Consider the following 20,778-nt stretch of genomic DNA (forward strand, 5'->3'; position numbering starts at 1 on the left):
CAGGCGGTTGTGAAAGACGTGGGCTGTATTCTTGTAAGCTGTTTGAATATTGTATGTGGGACGAGAAACAAGACAGAGAGGGAGAGGGAAGTGGAGTTTATGAATGATGGAGTATTTGTCAATTGTTGCTGGGCTTTTGCAGAAATTGCTTGTGGAATGTTTTACAGAGTGAATTCTGAAAAGGAAGGTTTGTCACGTTGGTTTACAGATATCTCCTGTTGTTGCAGTAGTTGTGGTGTTACTGGAGTAATTGTGTGGACTGCAAAAGGTAGAAATGAATAGAGAAAGCGATCTTTTTTTTTCAATTTTTTATTTTAATATCCTGTACAATGAAGTACTATTGGCACGTATTAATGCTGTGTTAGCATCTCGACGACCTGCTGCCGGTTTTGCTGCCTGGCTAAGTCCAGGGCGGTGTTCCCCTCATTAGTCCTCACCCCCCTGTCGGCTCCGGCCTGCAGCAACGCAGCCGCCACTTCTGTGTGGCCAAAGAATGCCGCCCAGTGCAGCGGCGTCTGCCCCCCCTGAGTCCTGGCGTTGGGGTCGGACGCCGCAGAGAGCAGCAGCCGCACCACAGCCGCGTCGCCTCTCCGTGCAGCCCAGTGCAGGGCGGTCCGCCTGACCCCGTCCCTCGCCCGCACGTTCGCCCCAGCCGCGAGCAACGCCCGCACCTCCTCCACCGCCCCCTCCTCAGCCGCCTCTGTCAGCCTCCTGCCTCGCTCCTCCTCAGAAAGGCTCCTGCACAAAACATCAACACACTTACTCTCTACTATCGAGACACACACACCAAATGAAAGAAACTAACAGCCGCAAAACTGCCAACAATTCTGAATACACTTCTTCCGAGCGACAAGTCACAAATCTAGAAATCTCGCTTCTGCGATACGGGTTAACCAGCGTATTACAGACAGATCCACAGCACTAGCCCATAATCAAAAACTTCACCCATCTCCCATTAAAAATAGGTGCACTCCATCCCGTAACAAATACATTAGGCACATTCCCTCATAGTTCACTCCACAGATCCGCCTCCTTTCACCTCGGCATGCAGTTGCTGCCCAATCCTTCATCTACATTCAAACACACCCCAAAACTACCTTCTCTGGGTACCAATTCCTTCAGTCACTTAGGAAGAAAACAATATAAACTAAACCCATCTGCAAGTACTGAAATACTACTTCCTCACCAGACAGCTAAGTGATTCAGACCAGTAACATGGAAATTTTCTGACATACCGACGTAAAATATAAAAGTCACTGCTTCGTACGCAATAAGTTGGTCGACATATTTCAAATACAACAAGGGCACCAGGTCGACTCTCCCTGACACACACACACACACACACACACACACACACACACACACACACACACACTACCCGCTGCATAATAATCGTCACATGTGCTCATATAATCATGCATGCAACAAGAGATACATCCACTGGAACATTCATTTCCATCTACTTACAAACTTTGCAACCCACCATATGGTCTGTGGCAGGCGGCATCCTGCACAACTACTATACTCAGTCATGTTAACTTTGTGCAACTTTTTGCATTTTCTGAAAATTCTGGACACAAAATAAGTTACACACCACTACAGAAGGCGTAAAACTTTTCATTTATGCTTAAAAAGTTCTAAGTAAACTTAAAGTGTACACCAGCTACGCTGCTTCCGAGTAAAATTTCTCTTTCAGTAGTAGTACAAACACTTAAGCCGTAACTTTAGACCAGTTTCAAAAAAGTACTGTATTTCCTGTATCTAATGCAATGCATTAGATCATGCCAGAAAGAAATCAGGTGCCTGTAAGAAATACCAACAGAGTGTTGATTCATTATCGCATGTTCACTTACAAATATCAAAATACTGGTATAGATCTGGCATTGCTGAACTTTAACCAATGTCGCGGGAACCTCTCCCCACAGCTGATGCAAGTTAAAGGCTAATCCCAAGCGAGAGAGCCAGTAAGAAGCTCCAAAGACAAGTGAAATACCAACTAGAAACTACAGAGGTAATAAAACTGCTGCATTCAGTACAAAGTAATCAATGTATGTGGAGCAGCAACCATATGAAACAATAGTAGTAACTGGTACATATAAAAAGTTCTCAACTGACTGCAGTCATCTGCTTTTTCCGTTCCGCTCCCAAGTAGAGCGAGGGAGAAACGACTGCCTGTATGACTCTGTACGAGCGACAACGCCTCTCACCCTATCTTCACACGCCTTGTCTCAAGTGTACATTGCCGGAACTAGAATTGTTCTGCAGTCAGCGTCAAAAAACAGTTCTCTAAATTTTCTCAACAGAGTTCCTCGAAAAGAGCTTCGCCTCCCCTCCAGTGATTCCGATTCGAGTTCCTGAAGCTTCTGCACAATACCTCTGCGTCACTCGAAACTACCGGTAGCAAATGTAGCAGCTCAGCTCTCAGTCCTATAGCTGTCTTCCTTTAATTATACCTGTTGCGAACACCAAACACTCTAGCAGTACTCGAGAATAGGTCGCACCAGCGGCCTACATGCAGCCTCATCTACAGGCCAACCACACATTCCTAAAATTCTCCCAACAAACTAAAGTTGACCTCCCGCCTTCCCTACCGCAGTCCTCTCACGCTCGTTCCATTTCGTATCACTTTGCGAACTTTCGCTCAGACATTTAAGCGACGCCTCTGTGTCTAGCGCAACACCTCTACTGCTGTACCTCAACATTACATGTCTGTTTTTCCTACTCACCTGCATCAACTTACGTTTCTCTACATTTACAGATGGCTGCCATTCGTCACACCAACTAGAAATTTTGTCCAACTCGCCTTGTGTCCTTCTACACTCACTCAACGACGACATCTTACTGTACACCAGGGGACAATCAGCAAACAGCTGCAGATACCTGTCGACCAGACCATTTATGTATACAGACAGTAACAGCGGCCCCACCACCCTTTTCTGGAGCACTCCTGCCTCTGGCGAACGCTCGCCACTGAGGACAACATACTGGGTTCTGTCACTTAAGAGCTGAGGTCCACTCACATACATGGGAACCTATTCCACACGTTTCTATCTCCTTCAACAGTCGACAGTAATCGACCGTGTGAAATGCTCTGTGGACACGTACGAATATGTTATTCAGAGATGATCGACAAGCGCACCACATCACAGGAAAATGTGCTCAATGCAAAGAATTGCGATCTTTGGGGTAAAAATGGCTCAGTCACCTCTGTTGCAATCACGGATTGTATTAAAGAGTCGGCACAGAGAGAACTGGGGGCTAATGTTGCCCGTCTCAAAAAGAAAGGATTGTAGTTTACACACAAGTCAGCCTTGCCGCTATTGGACGCATCAGAAAGGCGACCGAAAATAAACCACGCGGTTTGCCAGAGCCGCCAAGAAAGTGCACTACGAAATTTGGAGTATAAATCCATCATTGCAAGGAGTTTCTCAAAATAGGTAATTTGATCAACCATAGGGACTTTTGTATGGCTAAAAACTAGTGCTGACATTACACAAATAAGTTGTTGGCGTAAAAACAAAAAAATTATTTTCCTTGGAAGAAAGCTGTTTAGCGTAAGACACTGCATGATATGCGATTTACTTGCAACAGACCTCTAAGTAAAGGAAAGGTCCCTCTAGAGAGAAGTCATTACTGACTGGCGATGCAAATACTTGATACAAGTCAGGAAATTAACAGAACTCTTTTCTATCGACGAAACTTGGGTGGTGAACCAACGACATTCCTCTTAGAAGACGGTGACAGGGTCGTGACATTGGCACCAAAATGGACAATATGATAGTGGAAGCAACAGCGGTGAATGTTGAAACCAATACTTGGTTTATTTATTAGTCTACATCAATGTCGTCTTCACTAAGATATTTCCCATTACATATTATACATTTATTCCAGTGGTTCTTCCAATGCTTAAAACGATTCTGGAACAATCCCTACAGTAGTGTTTAGTTCTCTCTGACGTGCAGTTTGAATCTCCTCTCTTATGTAAAAGACAGCTCTTTAAGGTTTGTCTTTATTTTTGGGAACAAATGTCACACATGGAGCGAACGTGGGGCCAAGGACATCACTACAGTATTGTTTCTAGCCAAACATGCACAAGCACGGAACGAACTGTGAGCAGGTGCGTTATCGCAGTGCAGAAACAATCAACTGTTCCGCCACAAAGCCGGACACCTTTCCGCGTTGCTTCAAGCCATCGGGGTTGAGCTGGTGAGAAGATCTGCCTACTGGCCGTTTCATCTTGGGACAAGGAGTCGTGGTGCACTGTACTGTCAAAACCGAAGATTACCGTCAGAAACGTAACATTCACATTTCAGTGGTCTTGGCCGTCTGTCACCGAGACGATTGAGTTTTAGTTTACGCATCGTTTGGTTCAACTCTCAGTTCGTCTTCTATTATGACCTTCTCGTCATCCTCATCTTCATCTTCTTCTAAAGGTTTATACCAGTCGTAAACACCTATTTCACTCGTAGTATACTCACCAAAAGCAGTACATAATATTTCTAAAACCACGATGCATTTTAATCCGTTCTCATAGCAAATTTTACTACAAATACTCATCTGACTCAAATGGATTTCTTTCTACGGGGAGCACTGAAAGATAGAGTCTGTCATGAACCCCAGGTATGTCAGATGATGCGCGCCAGACCACACAACGACGTATCATCCAATGTAGCTTGTCCAGTACATCTCTCTCGCTCAAACAGCCATTCCAAATGTGCCTAGCAGTCGATGGTGTGCAATTTGACTATATTGTTAATTAAAATGTAAAAACACACTTCACTAAGGAAAGTATTTAGTTTGTGGATGACAAGGCATCAGTTATTTTGAATAAATGTTTAGCTTATTTAAATTCTATTCCGTCTACGTACAATTTCGAGTAGTTTCTGATTTCTAATTGACAGCAGGTCTTTTGCGCTGTAGAACCACCCGGGTGCTTCCAGGCAGAGACAGGCTGAGCTGACAGAAGGTCATGGGATAGCGATATCTACACATACAGATGGCAGCAGTATCGCGTATACAAGGTATAAAAGGGCGGCGGGTTGGCGCCGCTGTCACCTCTACTGAGGTGGCTCCTGGGAAAGGCTTTCCGACGTCTTGATGGCCGCACGACGGGTTCTAACAGACGTCGATTGCGGAATGATAGAGCTTGCCTATGACTTGATATTTTTAAAATGTACAGTATTCGATGTATCGATACAAAATAAAATACCGTTATCTGCTCCCCATGTATCGACAAAAGGATTGATATATCAGCGCAAAATCATCAACGTGCCTGCCTATAAAAATATGGGCTGCACGTTGTAAGTACACTCCCGGTTTTAGAGCTGTTCGTTGGAGTATTGATTTATTATTGGATACTCTGTACATCAACAAGCTATCCCCCTCAGAGCAAGAACTGAAAGGAAAACGACGGATGTTCACGCCTCCCGACAACCACCGTGCAAGCTGCGGTAACTGCATATAAGTGGCACACTGAAAGGTGTCTCGTGGGTCCATCGTTCGGTATCGTCACGTATCGGATTTGTCCGCAACACTTCACGTCGACTTCCCTGCTTTTTCGTTTCAGCAAATGCCAGCGACCCTGCAGCTGTAGCGCCAGAACTGGGTCGTGAATCTGAAAGTTTGCCATTTCTGTTGGTAGCTCTGGGCGCCGATTACGCCAGCAGTTCCCCGAGTCCACTGCAGCGACCAGTTTTGTCGTTTACATTTTTGTTCATTTTCAACGTCTGTTTTTGAAGAATGTCGATGTGAAGAAAGAGCACACTAGTTCCGATAAAAATTGTGTAACGCAACTGGTGTCCTGTTTCTTCGCATTTGATATTCCATTCAAACCACCCCTCCCCCCGGGGCAATGGGTGTCACATATACTTGCCTCACATAGTCAAAATTAAACACTGGACCTGATGAAAGTTCAAAAAGCGACAACACTCCTTTACACAGTGAAAGTAAAATTATGCCTCAGTACAAACTCAAAAAAGCAACTTCAATATTTTCCGAAAACTGTGAAAAAATCTAAATTAGGAGGACTGTCTTTAGTTGCCGTGGCGAGAAGACGTATTTCTAGTGATGCAGAATGTTGTCTGAATAATACACCACTGGCCATTAAAATTGCTAAACCACGAAGATGAAGTGCTACAGACGCGACATTTAACCGACAGGAAGAAGATGCTGTGACATGCAAATGATTAGCTTTTCAGAGCATTCACACAAGGTTGGCGCCGGTGGAGACACCTACAACGTGCTGACATGAGGAAAGTTTCCAACCGATTCCTCATACACAAACAGCAGTAGACTGGCGTTGCCTGGTGAAACGTTGTTGTGATGCCTCGTGTAAGGAGGAGAAATTCGTACCATCACGTTTTCAACTTTGATAAAGGTCGGATTGCAGCCTATCGCGATTGCGGTTTATCGTATCGCGACATTGCTGCTCGCGTTGGTCGAGATCCACTGACTGTTAGCAGAATATGAAATCGGTGGGTTCGGGAGGGTAATACGGAACGCCGTGCTGGATCCCAACGGCCTCGTATCACTAGCAGTCGAGGTGACAGCCATCTTATCCGCATGGCTGTAAGGGATCGTGCAGCCACGTCTCGATCCCTGCGTCAACAGATGGGGACGTTTGCAAGACAACGACCATCTGCACGAACAGTTCGACGACGTTTCCAGCAGCACGGACTACCAGCTCGGAGACATGGCTGCTGTTACCCTTGACGCTGCATCACAAAATGGCTGTGAGCACTATGGGACTTAACTTCTGAGGTCATCAGTCACCTAGAACTTACAACTAAGTATACCTAACTAACCTAAGGACATCACACACATCCATGCCCGAGGCAGGATTCGAACCTGCGACCGTAGCAGTCGCTCGGCTCCAGACTGTAGCGCCTAGAACCGCACGGCCACCGCGGCCGGCGTGTTTGCATCCCAAACATTTCCCCACTTCTTACCTTTCCAAGTCTTGCATGTCATCTTGGCGTTCTATTTTTTTCTGCTTTGTTTCACATTCTCTACGGAGCATACGGATTTTGATATCAGCATGTGCTGCATTATTAATACTATTATCCTGGACACTAAGTATGTTTTCAGTGTGCATGTAGCACATATAGGTGTGTATCATCTTATATTGAGCGTTTTTAAAATTTTTTTACTTGTAGGTATGTACTTCCTGTGCTAAATTACGCGTTATTACCCGCATGATTTGTATGCACGAAAATTGAAAAATTTCTGTTTGTTGCCTGCCCCTGATATAATTTCAACACTAATTCTCTCTGTCTTCCATGACTGCGAGTGGAAATGGGTGTGCTTCTGTTGCCTGCCCGAGGTGCAGGAGGGTTTTAAATGTTCAGTGGATTCCAAAGTCGATCAAATCTGCAGCTGATTATCTTGGTCAATCAAAGCAGAAAGTACTTGAATCTCTATACAGGAGGGAATCAACATCTACATCTACGTGTTTACTCTGCAATTCACACTGAAGTGCCTGGCAGAGGGTTCGATGAACCTGTTTCATACCATTTCTCTACCATTCCACTCTCAAATGGCGCGTAGGAAAAAGGAACACCTCAATCTTTCCATTGGAGCTCTGATTTCTCTTATTTTATTATGTTGATCATTTCGCCCTACATAGGTGGATGTCAACAAAATATTTTCCATCGGAAGAGAAAGCTGGCAACTGAAATTTCGTAAACAGATCTCGCCGCAAAGAGGACAGCCTTTGTTACAGCGACTGCCACACCAACTCGCGCATCATATCAGTGACACTCTCACCCATATTGCGCGATAACGCGAAACGAACTGCCCTTCTTTGCACTTTTTAGCTGTCCTCCGCCAATCGTACCTGGTAAGGATCCCACACCGTGCAGCAATATTCCAGCAGAGGACGTACAAGTGTAATGTAGGCTCTCTTTGGTAGGTTTGTCGCACCTTCTAAGTTTCTGCCAACAAAGCGCAGTCTTTGTTTCGCCTTCCCCACAATATTATCTGTGTGATCTTTCCAATTTAAGTTGCTCGTAATTGTAATTCCTAGGTATTTAGTCGAATTGACAGCCCTTAAATTTGTGCGATTTATCGTATACCCAAAATTTAGCGGATTCCTCTTAGTACCCATGTCGATGACCTCGCACTTTTCTTTGTTTGGTGCAAACTGACACTTCCCGCATCATACAGAAATTCTCTCTAGATCATTTTGTAATTGGAATTGATCGTCTGATGATTTTACTAGACGGTAAATTACAGCGTCATCTGCAAACAATCTAAGGGGGCTGCTCAGATTATCACCTAGATCATTTATGTAAATAAGGAACAGCAGAGGGGCTATGACACTACCTTGCGGAACGCCGTATATGACTTCTATTCTACTCGATGATTTGCCGTCTATCAGAATGAACTGTGACATCTCTGCGAGGAAATCAAGAATCCAGTCACACAACAGAGACGATACTTCATACGTATCAAATTTGATTAATACTGGATGTATACATGGACAAGGAAAAAAATTCCCGGATTTCCCGCTTAAAAATACACTTTCTCGCGCGTGAAAACACTTTTTCCGTCTTAAGTGACAGTATATTTCCCCTCGGAAGTGCAAAACTTATCAATCCTTTGAATGGTTATGGTTTTGGACATGGGCTTAGAATTTCCTGGCACTTTAGAAGACTAAACTCAGGGAAAAAAATACACGTTTTGGAAATATCGTTGATGTCAGCAACATGTACGTTGCGTATTTTCGTATTACGACAGCACACAATGGAATTCCACCAAACACCGCATGTTACTTTCCGAATCACAGAAATCGAGATTGCGATGCGCTTTTGTAAGCCAGCCACAGCTCATGTCACGTGATCTCGCCAGCTCATGACAGCGAGTACTCAGGGCATAGGGCGCGTGATGTAGTCAGCCAATAGCAACGTCCTTGCTAAGCAGCGGTAACACACGAGTTAACGGCTTACATTAATATACATAGTGTTGCTACAAGAAAAGCAAAGCTTCCACATATAATATTGGTCACAAAGGTTAATAAGCTGCAAGAGAAGCTAGTCTTTCGATATAATGTTGATTTTTGCGCATGTTACACTTTACGATACATCACACAAATGTGGCAGGAAAATGTTTAATAACGACATAAATGTCTGATCTTCAGGGTTCGAAATTCTTCTAAATGGCTTGTCATTAAAGAGTTGATTTTTAAATGGAGTCAAACACTGTGATTTAAGAATTTCATGGTACATCCTCGCGCATAGTCCAACTTACGTTAAAAGATATTTACTTTGAAATTAACGCTTTTCAAACCAACATTCGCAATATTTTTCCTCGACCTGCTGGAAACGGGTTCGTTCCAGCAGCTGCCGGAGAGCGCCAGGTAAGAGCCGCCCCGCGCTTGCGCAGCTAACATGACGTAGGAAGCCCGTATGTGCGTACGTGTAAAACATTAAAAGATCTTACATTACGTTGTAAAAGCACTAAGACGTCCCAGGGTACTCCAAGAGATCAGAACTTCGTGAACCATACTAAAATGTGCACATTTAAACTGCTACTTAAAGCGCACATTCGTATGTCCAGATTCACATGTAAATTTTCTGGGAGTACCAGTGCTGCATTATCTCATGTTTGGTTCATTATTATGGAATAATGCCGTACGTGCTAGAAGATGAAAACTTGCACTTGAAATGCAGCGACCAGTTGAAACTAGCCAGTACTGTGGAATTAAAAATTTCGTTTCAAATACATTGGATGCCTCTGCGGAAAAGGTAAATAAAACCCAAATTTCTTTACCAAACAGACAAAAATAACTTCATTGTTCTGCAAGGCGATTGGTGCTTGATGTCAGAAACGTGGAAACAAAATAAAATCTGAAACTAATAATGTATATCAGCCTTCAGTAATTATGTGAATGTATTTTAATTCACTTGATACCTCCCGGCCAAAGATATCCGTTTTGCTTTCATGTGACGCGAGAGTAAACGAAGGAGAAACAGGAAAACAACTGAACGTCAACACGGGCCACGTGGTGACTGCCCACTGTAGTTCAGACTTCTCTGCGCATCAGCCTCGCATCTACGATATTTGCGAACCGGTCAACACCAAAAAAATCGAATTTTCAAAAGTACCCTAGGGCATCTTGTAAAACACATCATTCCGAAAAATTTGAAACAAAAACATACGTGTTCGAGAAAATATAAGACATGTTATTTGGCCTTAAGCGTGCCGAAGCGCAGTGCCGCGCCTCTTCGTACAGCGTTCTCCTATCGCACGTCACTGTATTTCACTCTGTGGAATTGAAACGGGTATATTTGGTAAGCGATGACATCAAACTATATTCAGGACTGTGGAAATAGAAATGTCCTGTGGTGCCTCTCCTGCTCCCAGTCAGCCAGTTTGACAGCCTGCCCCTCTTTATTTTTTTAAAAAACTCGCCATTAATAGCGGATGGGAATATTTGTAGTTGGGAGAACAAGAACTCTTCAGAAAATTTGGACTGTTTATTGCCTAATAGCTAATAACTTCCTGTTTTGTGTGACAAAAGTAAAATATAGGATGCATAAAACCAATATAGACAAGAGACAAGCAAGAAAGTACACATTTCAATACTTACCTCCTAGCATTTTTTCTCTCTAATCTTGCTACAGCTTTAAATGGCGTGCTTTTGCTTTCTGCACAAGAATCTATTACCTCACCAAAGTTGGTCAAACTTTTTGCTGCATGAAAATTCGAAATTTCGTTACCTAATACTGAAAAAGCTGTTAATACAAATAATACCCAAGACTGGTGTGGTTTCTGGATCTCATTACATCTATTTTGTCGATGTATGCTAAATAAAACAAAACAGGCCTTTCTAATATTGTAGCAAATTTTGTAACACACACACCAAATTAGCGAGACTGTTTTGACACAAATGGTCATTTTTAAAACACGATAGAATATAATTCACCAAGTACCAATATCAAATGCCTATTAGGCCTACAACAAGCAAAAAGCTTTATGTTAGGAAATAGTTTCACATTTTATTCATGCGCACCAGTTTCTCAAGCATGAGATCGGAAAGTAGTATTACGAAATTCTTATATAAATTTGGAATAGTCTCGTCCTTCCATAATTTGTGTGATGTCCCCGTTTATTCTGCTTCCTCGTTCTAACAATCTTATCATCACCAATTCTGTAGACATTCCTGCTACCGTCAAAATTTGTTCGCCGATTAACTTCAGTAACCCTGCCAGAAACACCGGTTTAGTTACCCCGCGATTGTTCTGCCATTAGGCGTTGTTACAAATTCGTACAAAACGTTTTCTGCGTTACTTCCGAATCAGAACTTAAGCGGCTGCTAGCCGGGGACTGTACAACTGGACCTTACTAGTGTAGCAATCTGGCCATAAAGTTTCTGTCAAAATTTCATTTTCTTGGATACAACGAGAAGATAATACGTAATCTTACCCACTTGTTATTCCTGCAGTCGTTTATTTCCGTTCTGGTAGGCTGAATGTATGGATTTCGCTACGAATTATAAGAAAGCTGAACATTCGAAAACCCAATCAACCACATAATCAGACAGCGACTGGCATTCATCCGTTCGGCTTTACTCCGCTCAGCTCGTACGGCCCCATCCCCTTTTGTCTGCAGAAAGTTTATTTTCTAGATGCGATTAGGATTCTCCTGACAGAGACATCACGTACACTACGCACGCATTCAAAAATCAACTTACGATTCATTCAGAAATGAACTTAAAATGTTTTCAGAAACCAACAAGGATGCGTTTCAAAATCGTATAAATGATCGATAGATCAACGTGCGCTGGATGCTAGGCGCTTTGTGAAACAAGTTTTTTTCCTTGAGAATATGAATTTGGCGCCCCCTTTTTCCCGGTACCATCTAGCTGCTTGCTGCGACTGCTTGCACAGCGGAGAGCCACATTCCTGTAGCCAGAAGCGGGAGAATCTGCTTCTCAAACGCGACTCAACTGCGCATGCGCATGAGCTCGCTCGTAACTGCTAACACGAATGTAATGTAAACAGTTGTGACTTCACGGTCATCGGAGGGAATTTGTTGTTATGAAGTATTGCACAGCCTTCCCAAAGCCTTTGACACGTTTTGCTGTTGGCAGACGCTTGCATGAGGACTGTGTCGTCGTCGTATGTGGCGCATTTCTTTTGCATTTTAAGTTATTTTGTTTTTTTTTCTCTCGTTAAGTTTCATTGTTGCAGTATTATTCTGCAGTTGCGGGATACAGTAATATCATTTGTTAGAGTAACGGTTCTTGCCAGTCAAAATTACAGAAATTTTACTGAAAACTAAAACAATGAAAAATTCCCAGAATTCTAAAAAATTCCCGGTTTTTTCCTGGTTTTCTCCCGGATGAAAAAGTTCCCGGGTTTTTCCCAGATCTCTCGGTTGTCCCGGGTCGTATACACCCTGTAGAAGATGAAAACGTGCCCTTGAAATGCAGCGAACAGTTGAAACTAGCCAATAGTGTGGAATTGAACACTTTGTTTCAAACAAACTGGCTGCCTCAGCGGAAAAGATCAATAAAAGCCGAATTACTTCAGCAAAGCGACAAAAGTAACTTCATTGTTCTGCAAGATAATTAATGCTTGACTGTCAGAGAGGTGGAAATTGTATTAAAATCTGGAACTAATGACATATTTTAATCTTCCATAATTGTGTGAACGTATTTTAATTCACTTGATATCTCCCAGCCACAGAAACCACTCTCTTTCATTTGACATGACAGCAGTGAACAAAGAGGAAACAGCAAAGTCACTAAATGTGAACACAGATCACCCCCCCCCCCCCGTCCCTCGAGCGCTTGAGATAGGGCGTCAAAAAAAACTTTTCAAAAAATGTTCATTTTGTAGAGCACTTCTTCCTGAAGAGTCCTATGCATAAAACATATAACTTCGAACGAAGAAATTTAAGACGCGTTATTTGGTCGTAAGTGTGCTGAAGTGCAGTGCCACGCCTCTTCACACTGCACATCACTGCACTTCGCACTGTGGGACTCAAATGTGTATTTTGTAACGGATGCCATCGAAGTACATTCAGGACAGCGGAAATTAAAATGTCCTTTGATTTTAAAGGAAATAACGTCACAATTAATACTGGATGGAATTATTTGTAACCGGAAGAAGAAGAACTCTTCAGAAAATTTGGATTCTTTATTGCCTAATTGCTAATAACTTTCTGTTCTGTGTGACATAAAATGAAATATAGGATAGACAAAACCAGATAAGACAAGAGACAAGCAAGACAGTACATATTTCTTCAATCCTTGCGTTCATTTCTCACTAATCTTGCTCCAGCTTTACACGCCGTGCTTTCCTTTCTGCGAAAGAATCTGTTACCTCATCAAAATTCGTCAAATGTTTTGCTACAAGAAAAATCGAAGTGTTGTCTAATACTCAAAAAGCTTTTAATACAAATAGTACCAAAGACTGGTGTGGTTTCTCGATCTCATTACGTCTATAGTCACTGTTTGCAGGACGAAAGAAAATAGGCCTTTCTAATATTGCAGCAACTGTAACACACACCAAACAAGCGAGATTGTTTTGGTAATCATGGTCATTTTTATAATACGGCAGAATATAACTCTGCCAAGTAATAATATGAAATGCCTGTTTGGCCTACTACAAGCGAAAGGCTTTATGTCAGGAAATAGTTTCATGTTTCATTCGTAAGCTCCAGTTTCTTAAGCATGAGATCGAAAAGTAGAAAAGTAGTAGTACGAAATTTTTGTATAAATCTGGAACCGCCCCGTTTCTTCTCCTTCCTCGTTCTAACAAAATCTTCTCATCCCCAATTCTGTAACTATTCCTATCATTGTCAAAGCTCATTCTCCAGTAAACTCTAACTAACTCTGCCAGAATCACCGGTTTAGTAATTATCCAGCGATTATTCTCCGGTTAGGCGTTATTACGTGTTCGTACAACGCGTTTTCCGCGCTACTCCCAGAATGGAACTTAAGCGGCTGCTAACCAGGAAATGTACAACTTGCCCTCTCTAGTGTAGCGACCTGGTCAAAAACTTTCTGTCAAACTTTCATTTTCTTTGATACAGCGACAAGATAATACGTTAATATTTCGTATCTGGATAATACGTTAATATTTCGTATCTGTTATTCCTGTTAGTCATTCATTTCCACTCTGGTAGTCTGAATCTATGGACGTAGCTATTCGCTCATCATCTGCATACCAGTCAGTCACATACACATACTACATTCACCCGTGCGGCTTTATTCCACTCAGCTCGTGTAGCCCCGTCCCCTTTTGTCTGCAGGAAAGTTTATTTCCAGATGCGACGAGGATTCCCCTGGCAGGTACATCACGTACACTATGCACGCATTCAAAAATCAACTTACGATTCATTCAGAAATCAACTTAGAATGTGATCAAAAATGTTCAAAAAGCAACAGGGATGAGCTTCAAACTCTTTTGAATAATCGATAGACCAATGTGCTCTAGATGCTAGGTGCTTTGTGAAACAAGGTTATTTTTCCTGAACAATACGAACAATACGTAACTACAGTTGAGTGACTGAACTGAACGTAATTCTCACTGCAAATACAGAGAACGAGAAATCTTCTGCATATGTGCTCAATCTTCAAAATATCATAGCCAAAAAAGCGAGAAAGGAGTAATGTTTAATGGCAACTCTAACCTCCATCCAAAAACTGAAGGAATCTGTATTTTATTTTAATTACTATATCGACTGGTTAATGCTAAAATAAGCAGTACTCTGAGGGTAAGACTTGGGCACGTATGGCAACACAACTCACCGGAAGCGAGAGACGGCTGCATCATCAGGTGGAGGGGTGTGTCTGGCAGACGTGGGAGGCGCAGCTGCAGCAGGAGTCCGGCTGTGGCCGCTGTGGGGTTGACGGTCAGAGTTGGGGGTGGATCCGCCCCCTGTGGCGGTCGGCGAGCTGCACAGAGAAACACTGTGTGGGTGGGCGTGTTCACACAGGGGCTCACTGCAGGCGGTACAGCTGAGGGACTGTCCACCGGGGCAACAGAACACTCAGTGCCAACAACACCAACCCCTCACTTAACCTGACTGTGCCACCAATTAACTGATCTTTTTCTGCACTACTTCTGCTACATTCCCCATTGGCGTAGCGTAAGATGCAAAACAACAAATTGTTCACAATGAAGCACAAACCAAATCCCAAACATCAGGGCCAACAATTTTGCTGCCCTCACAGAACAACTATCAGACAGAATTTAGAAGCAGTTACAGTCAACTGGCTGCTACTTTTGGTTGTGAGGTAATTTGAAAACTGATATATGGATGCTGAATTATATCACTGGAGGAAGAGAGAGAGAGAGAGAGAGAGACAGAGAGACAGAGATCCAGCGATAGAGAAACAAACTGATAAGTTGGGGTATCAACTTACTGTTGAAACAATATGGTCATGGATATGCAGGCGCTGTTTGATGTGAAGCCCAAGGGAATGAAGAAGATGGACAAGAATTACAAGAGCTATGCTATAAAAGTTATCAAGAGTATATTCTAAATCTGCATTTGAGTAAAGCAAATAGAACTGTATATATGCATGTAATGTCTCCACAATTCGATTCATTGAAAAGACAGCAGTGGTGATGTGTTTCTTAAACAACAATTTTCGTGTTGAGCAGTTTGCAGTAGAGGCCACCATTAAAAGAAAAAATATGGGTTACGCAGTGTATGCAATTTTATCTGATGGACAATGTTTACAACTTGTGAAGTAACCTGTAGTCTATTGAATATGGATTTTTTTTTTTTTTAAATTGGAAAGGAAACAAAATAGACTTGTATGGAGCATATGTATCCGAGAGACAGAGGCAACAAATGATAGCTGGATGAAAACGTCACATCAATACTGACGTGGGAGATATGTCGTACACCTGTAGGTGGACAGCGAATATAATCTGCTGTATCCCAGTAGCAGGAAACCTCATAGGATTCCGTGGACGACCTCTGGTAACGCCATGGGGAACTTCAAACACGACAGGGGGGCAGAGATTTCCTGTCTGCTTTGTAAAAGGGAATGCACGGAAAAAATTCAGGGCGATAGCTGAACAGAGACGAGAAGGAAATGTGATTGTAAGGCACAGCCTTGAGTGTGACAATGATACTGTGCTGGCTGGAGTATTCTCTTCTTGTTTGCCCCCAGTGTGCATGAGTAGCCCCAGTGCTCATAGCTCCTGCTTGACTGGATATCTCAGGGAGTCACACCCTGCTCTTTGGGGCCAATCACCCATGGGTAGCGTCTTTTTTCGTAATCAGGAAAGTCCTCAGTCCTAGGTTTGAACCTCACCATCACTTGAATTTTGAATACGAATCATCAGCATTGGTGTCTGAAGACTTTTCCAGCATCAGGTGTCACCCTCTTTCAGCCAACAGCCTTTCCAAAGAGGGCGGAGGGGCCGACAGAGGTTCACGGCACTCTCTTTCCCTTGAGGTCTGAAACTGCTCCTAAATGAGGAAGAATTGGCAATGATCAACAACGTGAGGATACAAAAGGCAATGTAAACCACTGCTTAAAGATACATAACGTCCGTCAATGAGGCATGTGACTCATTAAGTCTGTGCTGTACAGACTCTCCATTGGCAAGACTAGTCCCCCATTCAAACCTCCAGGCGAGGAGGCACAAGGGGGAGGTGACCATGGGAAAAAAGTTGAGTAATCAACAAAAGGATAACATTCTACGAGTCGTCATGTGGAAAGTAAGGAATTTGTATGTGGTTGAGAAGCTAGAAAATAAGAAAAGGGAAATGCTGAGGACGTATCTAGCTGTAGTGCGTGTCAGTGACGCGTAAAGGAAAGACAAGTAAAGGAAAGGAAAGGAAAGGAAAGGAAAGGAAAGGATTTCTGGTCGTATGAGAATAGGGTAGTAGCGACAGCAGCAGATAACAGGAGTAGGATTCAGTATCAATAGAAAGGCAGGGCAGAAAGTGAGATACTGTGAACGGATGAGTATAGATGTTCTCGTGAGAATCGAAAGCAAACCAACAACATCCATAGTTCAGGTATACATGATGACGTCGCAAGTTAAAGGTGAAGAGAGAGAAAGTATGAGGATATTGAACAGGTAATTCGGTACATACGTGATAGTCATGGAGGGATTGAAACGCAACCGTAGGCGAAGGAGTAGAAGAAACGGTTACACGAGAATATGTACTTGATGATAGGAATAGGAGAGAAGTAAGGCTAGTTAAGTTCAGTAGTAAATTTATCCTAGTAATAGCTGGTATAGTCTATTCAAGAATCTTGAGACAAGGGGGTATACTTGAGAAAGGACCGAAACATGGGAGGTTTAAAGTCAGATTTTGAAATCAGATACTGGACTGTAAAGCATACCCAGGAGTAGATTTAGACTCATAACAATTTAGCAATGATGAAGAGTAGGCTGAATTTTACGAGACTCGTCAGGAGCAATCGATGTACAAAGAAGTGGAATAGAGTAGTACTAAGGAAAGAAGAGATGAGATTTATGTTCTCTGAGGCTACAGATACTGCGATAATTAACAGCTCAATAGTTGGAAAGAAAAACGTAGGTACAAAGAAGCTAACTGCGAAGAAACCATGGGAAACATAAGAAATCCTTCAGTTGATCAATCAAAGACAGAAGTTCAAAAATATTCTGGAAAATCAGTAATTGAGAAGTATGTCACTTAAGGATGAAATGAATAGGAAGTGCAGAGAAGCTAACGTGAAATGGCTGCACGAAAAATGTGAAGAAATCAAAGAAGAAATGATTCTTGGGACGACTGACGCAGCATATAGAAAAGTCAAAGCAATCTTCCACGGAATTAAAAGCAAGCGTGGTAACATTAAGAGCACAATGGGAATTCCAGTGTTAAATACAGAGGCGAGATCGGATAGTTGGAAAGAGTACACTGAAGGCCTCTCTGATTGGAGCAACTTGTCTGATGGCGTGACAGAAGAAGAAGCAGGAGTCGGTACGGAAAATATTGGTGATTAGAATCAGATTTTAAAAGCGCTTTGGAAAATTTAAGATCAAAGAAGGCAAAAGGTATAGACAACATTCAATCAGAAGTTCTAAAATCATTGGGAGAGGTGGCAAAACGTCTATTCTCACTGGTGTGTAGAATGTATGAGTCTGGCAACGTACAATCTGACTTTGAGAGAAATGTAATCATCACGATTTGGGAGACTGCAAGAGCAGAGAAGCGTGAGAATTATCGCACAATCAGCTTAACAGCTGAAGCATCCACGTTTCTGACAAGGATAATACACAGGAGAATGAAAAGAAAATTGAAGTTCCGTGACGTTCATAGGATTTGTGGTCCTGGAGAAAGCGTTCGGCAATATCAAGTGGTTCAAGATGTTAGAAATTCTGACAAAAATACATGTAAGCTATAGGAAAAGACGAGTAATTTGCAATATGTACAAGAGGCAAGAAGGTAAAATAAGAGTGGAAGACCAAGAATGAAGTATTCGGATTAAAAAGGGTGTCAGACAGGGATGTAATCCTTCGCCCCTACTGGTCAATCTATACATCGAAGAAGCGATGATGGAAATAATGGAAAGATTGTAGAGTGGAATTAATAAAATTCAGGGTGAAATGATATAAGATTTGCTGATGACTGATTCCCTCAGCGACAGTGAAGAAGAATTACAGGGTTTGCTGAATGGAATGAACAGTCTAATGAGTACAGAATATGGAATCAGAGTAAATCAAAGAAAGGCGAAATTGATAAGAAGCAGAAGAAGTGAAAACAGCGAGAGACTTAGTATCGTGAACGACGATCAGTAAGTAGATCAAGTTAAGGTGTTACGCAACGTAGGCAGCAAAGAAACCCATGACGAACAAAGCAAGGACGACGTCAAATTCACACTAGCGCTGCCAAAAAGGGAATCGTGCTTACCTGGCTTCTGCAGGTGGCTCACCGAGCATACTGCTGACTTCAATGACTTCTTGCGGGTACTCGAGCACAGCGTCCGCCCAGCCCCGCGTGGCCATCACCTGCAGGTGGTCCTTTATGAAGGCGACGGCAGCCCTGGTGGCGTCCGGGCACGAGTGCCTCACTGCCGTGACGGCCGTCGCCGCTGCGGTCTCGACGGCCAACTGCGAGATCAGCTGCCGCTCGCAGGCAGCCTTCAGGGCCGACAAGCCGTATTTGTCGGCTGCCGAGAGCAGCTGGGGGGCCGTGTCGGGCAGCTGGGGGGCCTGCAGGGTATACGTGTAGGCCACCAGGAGCCTCAGCACCGGGCCCTCCACGTCGTCGATGCTCACCTGGCCGCAGCTGGCCTCCAGCATGTCGTGCGCGAACATCGCTGCGAACACGGGGCTCGCGGCTGCCAACACGGCCCTGTGAGCCGCCACCCTCGTCTCGCCCGCCACCAGCGTCACCAGGGAGCCTTCACCCCCATCTACCAGGGCGGCCAGGGCCTCGGTTGTGTTGTTCTGAACCTCCGTAACTGCCGACATGGTGGGTGGTCCTGAAACACAGTGCCACTGAGCAGCCCTCACACTGCACCCTCAACACTTGTACGAGGCGCATGCAGACCTGTATGAAACAGCAGCTGTTAAAGTGTTGTCCACCCTAAATCAATTGCAACGTCACCAGTTTCCTTCAAATGACAAGGGCCCGTACTGCTTCGCGATCACCTAACGTTTGTAACTACCAGCGCGGTGCTATGATAGACTGCTTTCACCTTCTAAAAATGTTATCGTTCTCAGTCAAAAGATGGTTTATTTATGTCTCAGCAAAAAAATTAGCAAAGCAACAAACTTGTTTCAGCCATAAAGTTACACGACTTATATTTAAATCCAAGTTGGTGGCACCTCTAACTAGGAAAAATTTTCTTCCTCCTTATCCCAAGTTCCTCAGATCCGTGACACCTGATCAGAAGCAATGTACATCTAATGCAGAAATCAGTTTCCTCGGTGAATGTCTCAGGCTAGGCACGATTAAACTTGACCGGCCACCTTGACCGAGTGGTTCTAGGCGCTTCAATCCGGAACCGCGCACGTGCTACGGTCGCAGGTTCGAATCCTGCCTCCGGCATGGGTGTGTGTGATGTCCTTAGGTTAGTTAGGTTTAAGTGGTTCTAGGTTCTATTGGACTGATGACCTCCGATGTTAAGTCCCATAGTGCTCAGAGCCATTTGAACCATTTTTGATTAAACGTGAAACCCAGATGCCTCTCCTATTCCACGAAACTTTAATGTTTTATTGACTGCTGTACAGATTTCCATGTAAATTCGTCTCACAAACATTTCACACAATAGAATGCCCCGTTAGTAGTTGCTGCTGTAATCAGGTACTATTCCCTTAAAAGGGGCAAACTAGGAATGCTGACGAGACGGACAGGTTTATGTTTCACGGTTTATGTTTCCATCTAGGATCATACACTGAAGCGCCAAAGAACCTGGTATAGACTTGCGTATTGAAATACAGAGATACGCAGTCAGAAAACGGCGCTTCGGTCGGCAACTTGTATGTAACACAAGTGTGTGGCGCAGTTGTTGGATCGGTTACTGATGCTACAACGGCAGGTTACGAACATTTAAGTGTGTTTGAGCGTGGTGTTATAGTCGGCGCACGAGCAATGGAATACAGCATCTCCGAGGTGGCGGTGAAGTAGGGATATTGCCGTACGTCCATTTCACGAGTATACGTCGAATATTAGGAATCCAGTAAAACATCAGATCTCCGACATCGTTGCACCGGAAAAAGATCCTGCAGGAACGGGACGAACGACGACCGAAGAGAATCGTTGAATGTGACAGAAGTGCAAGCCTTCGGCAAATTGCAGCAGATATCATTGCTGGGGCATTGACAAGTA

At 43.4% G+C, this 20,778-nt stretch overlaps 1 protein-coding gene across 1 annotated transcript; it reads right to left on the reverse strand.

Moving 5' to 3' along the window:
• Positions 1–350: 350 nt before the first annotated feature.
• Positions 351–19,571, reverse strand: LOC126426501 (poly [ADP-ribose] polymerase tankyrase-1-like). The gene is made up of 3 exons (XM_050088408.1): positions 18,856–19,571; positions 14,759–14,905; positions 351–738 (listed from the first exon to the last, which is right to left on the reverse strand). Exons 1-3 carry the CDS (start codon positions 19,416–19,418, stop codon positions 351–353), a joined length of 1,098 nt encoding a protein of 365 aa, XP_049944365.1. The 5' UTR covers positions 19,419–19,571.
• Positions 19,572–20,778: the final 1,207 nt, after the last annotated feature.

The sequence above is a fragment of the Schistocerca serialis genome, chromosome 11 (genome assembly GCF_023864345.2).
Source record: "Schistocerca serialis cubense isolate TAMUIC-IGC-003099 chromosome 11, iqSchSeri2.2, whole genome shotgun sequence".
Classification (NCBI taxonomy): domain Eukaryota; kingdom Metazoa; phylum Arthropoda; class Insecta; order Orthoptera; family Acrididae; genus Schistocerca; species Schistocerca serialis.

Coding starts and splice junctions, on each gene's coding strand:
- LOC126426501 (XM_050088408.1), bottom strand. CDS start 19,418: ATGTCGGCAGTTACGGAGGTTCAGAACAACACAACCGAGGCCCTGGCC. Junction 14,906..18,855: donor GAGCCACCTGCAGAAGCCAG/GTAAGCACGATT, acceptor TTCTCTGTGCAG/CTCGCCGACCGCCACAGGGG. Junction 739..14,758: donor GCAGCCGTCTCTCGCTTCCG/GTGAGTTGTGTT, acceptor TGTTTTGTGCAG/GAGCCTTTCTGAGGAGGAGC.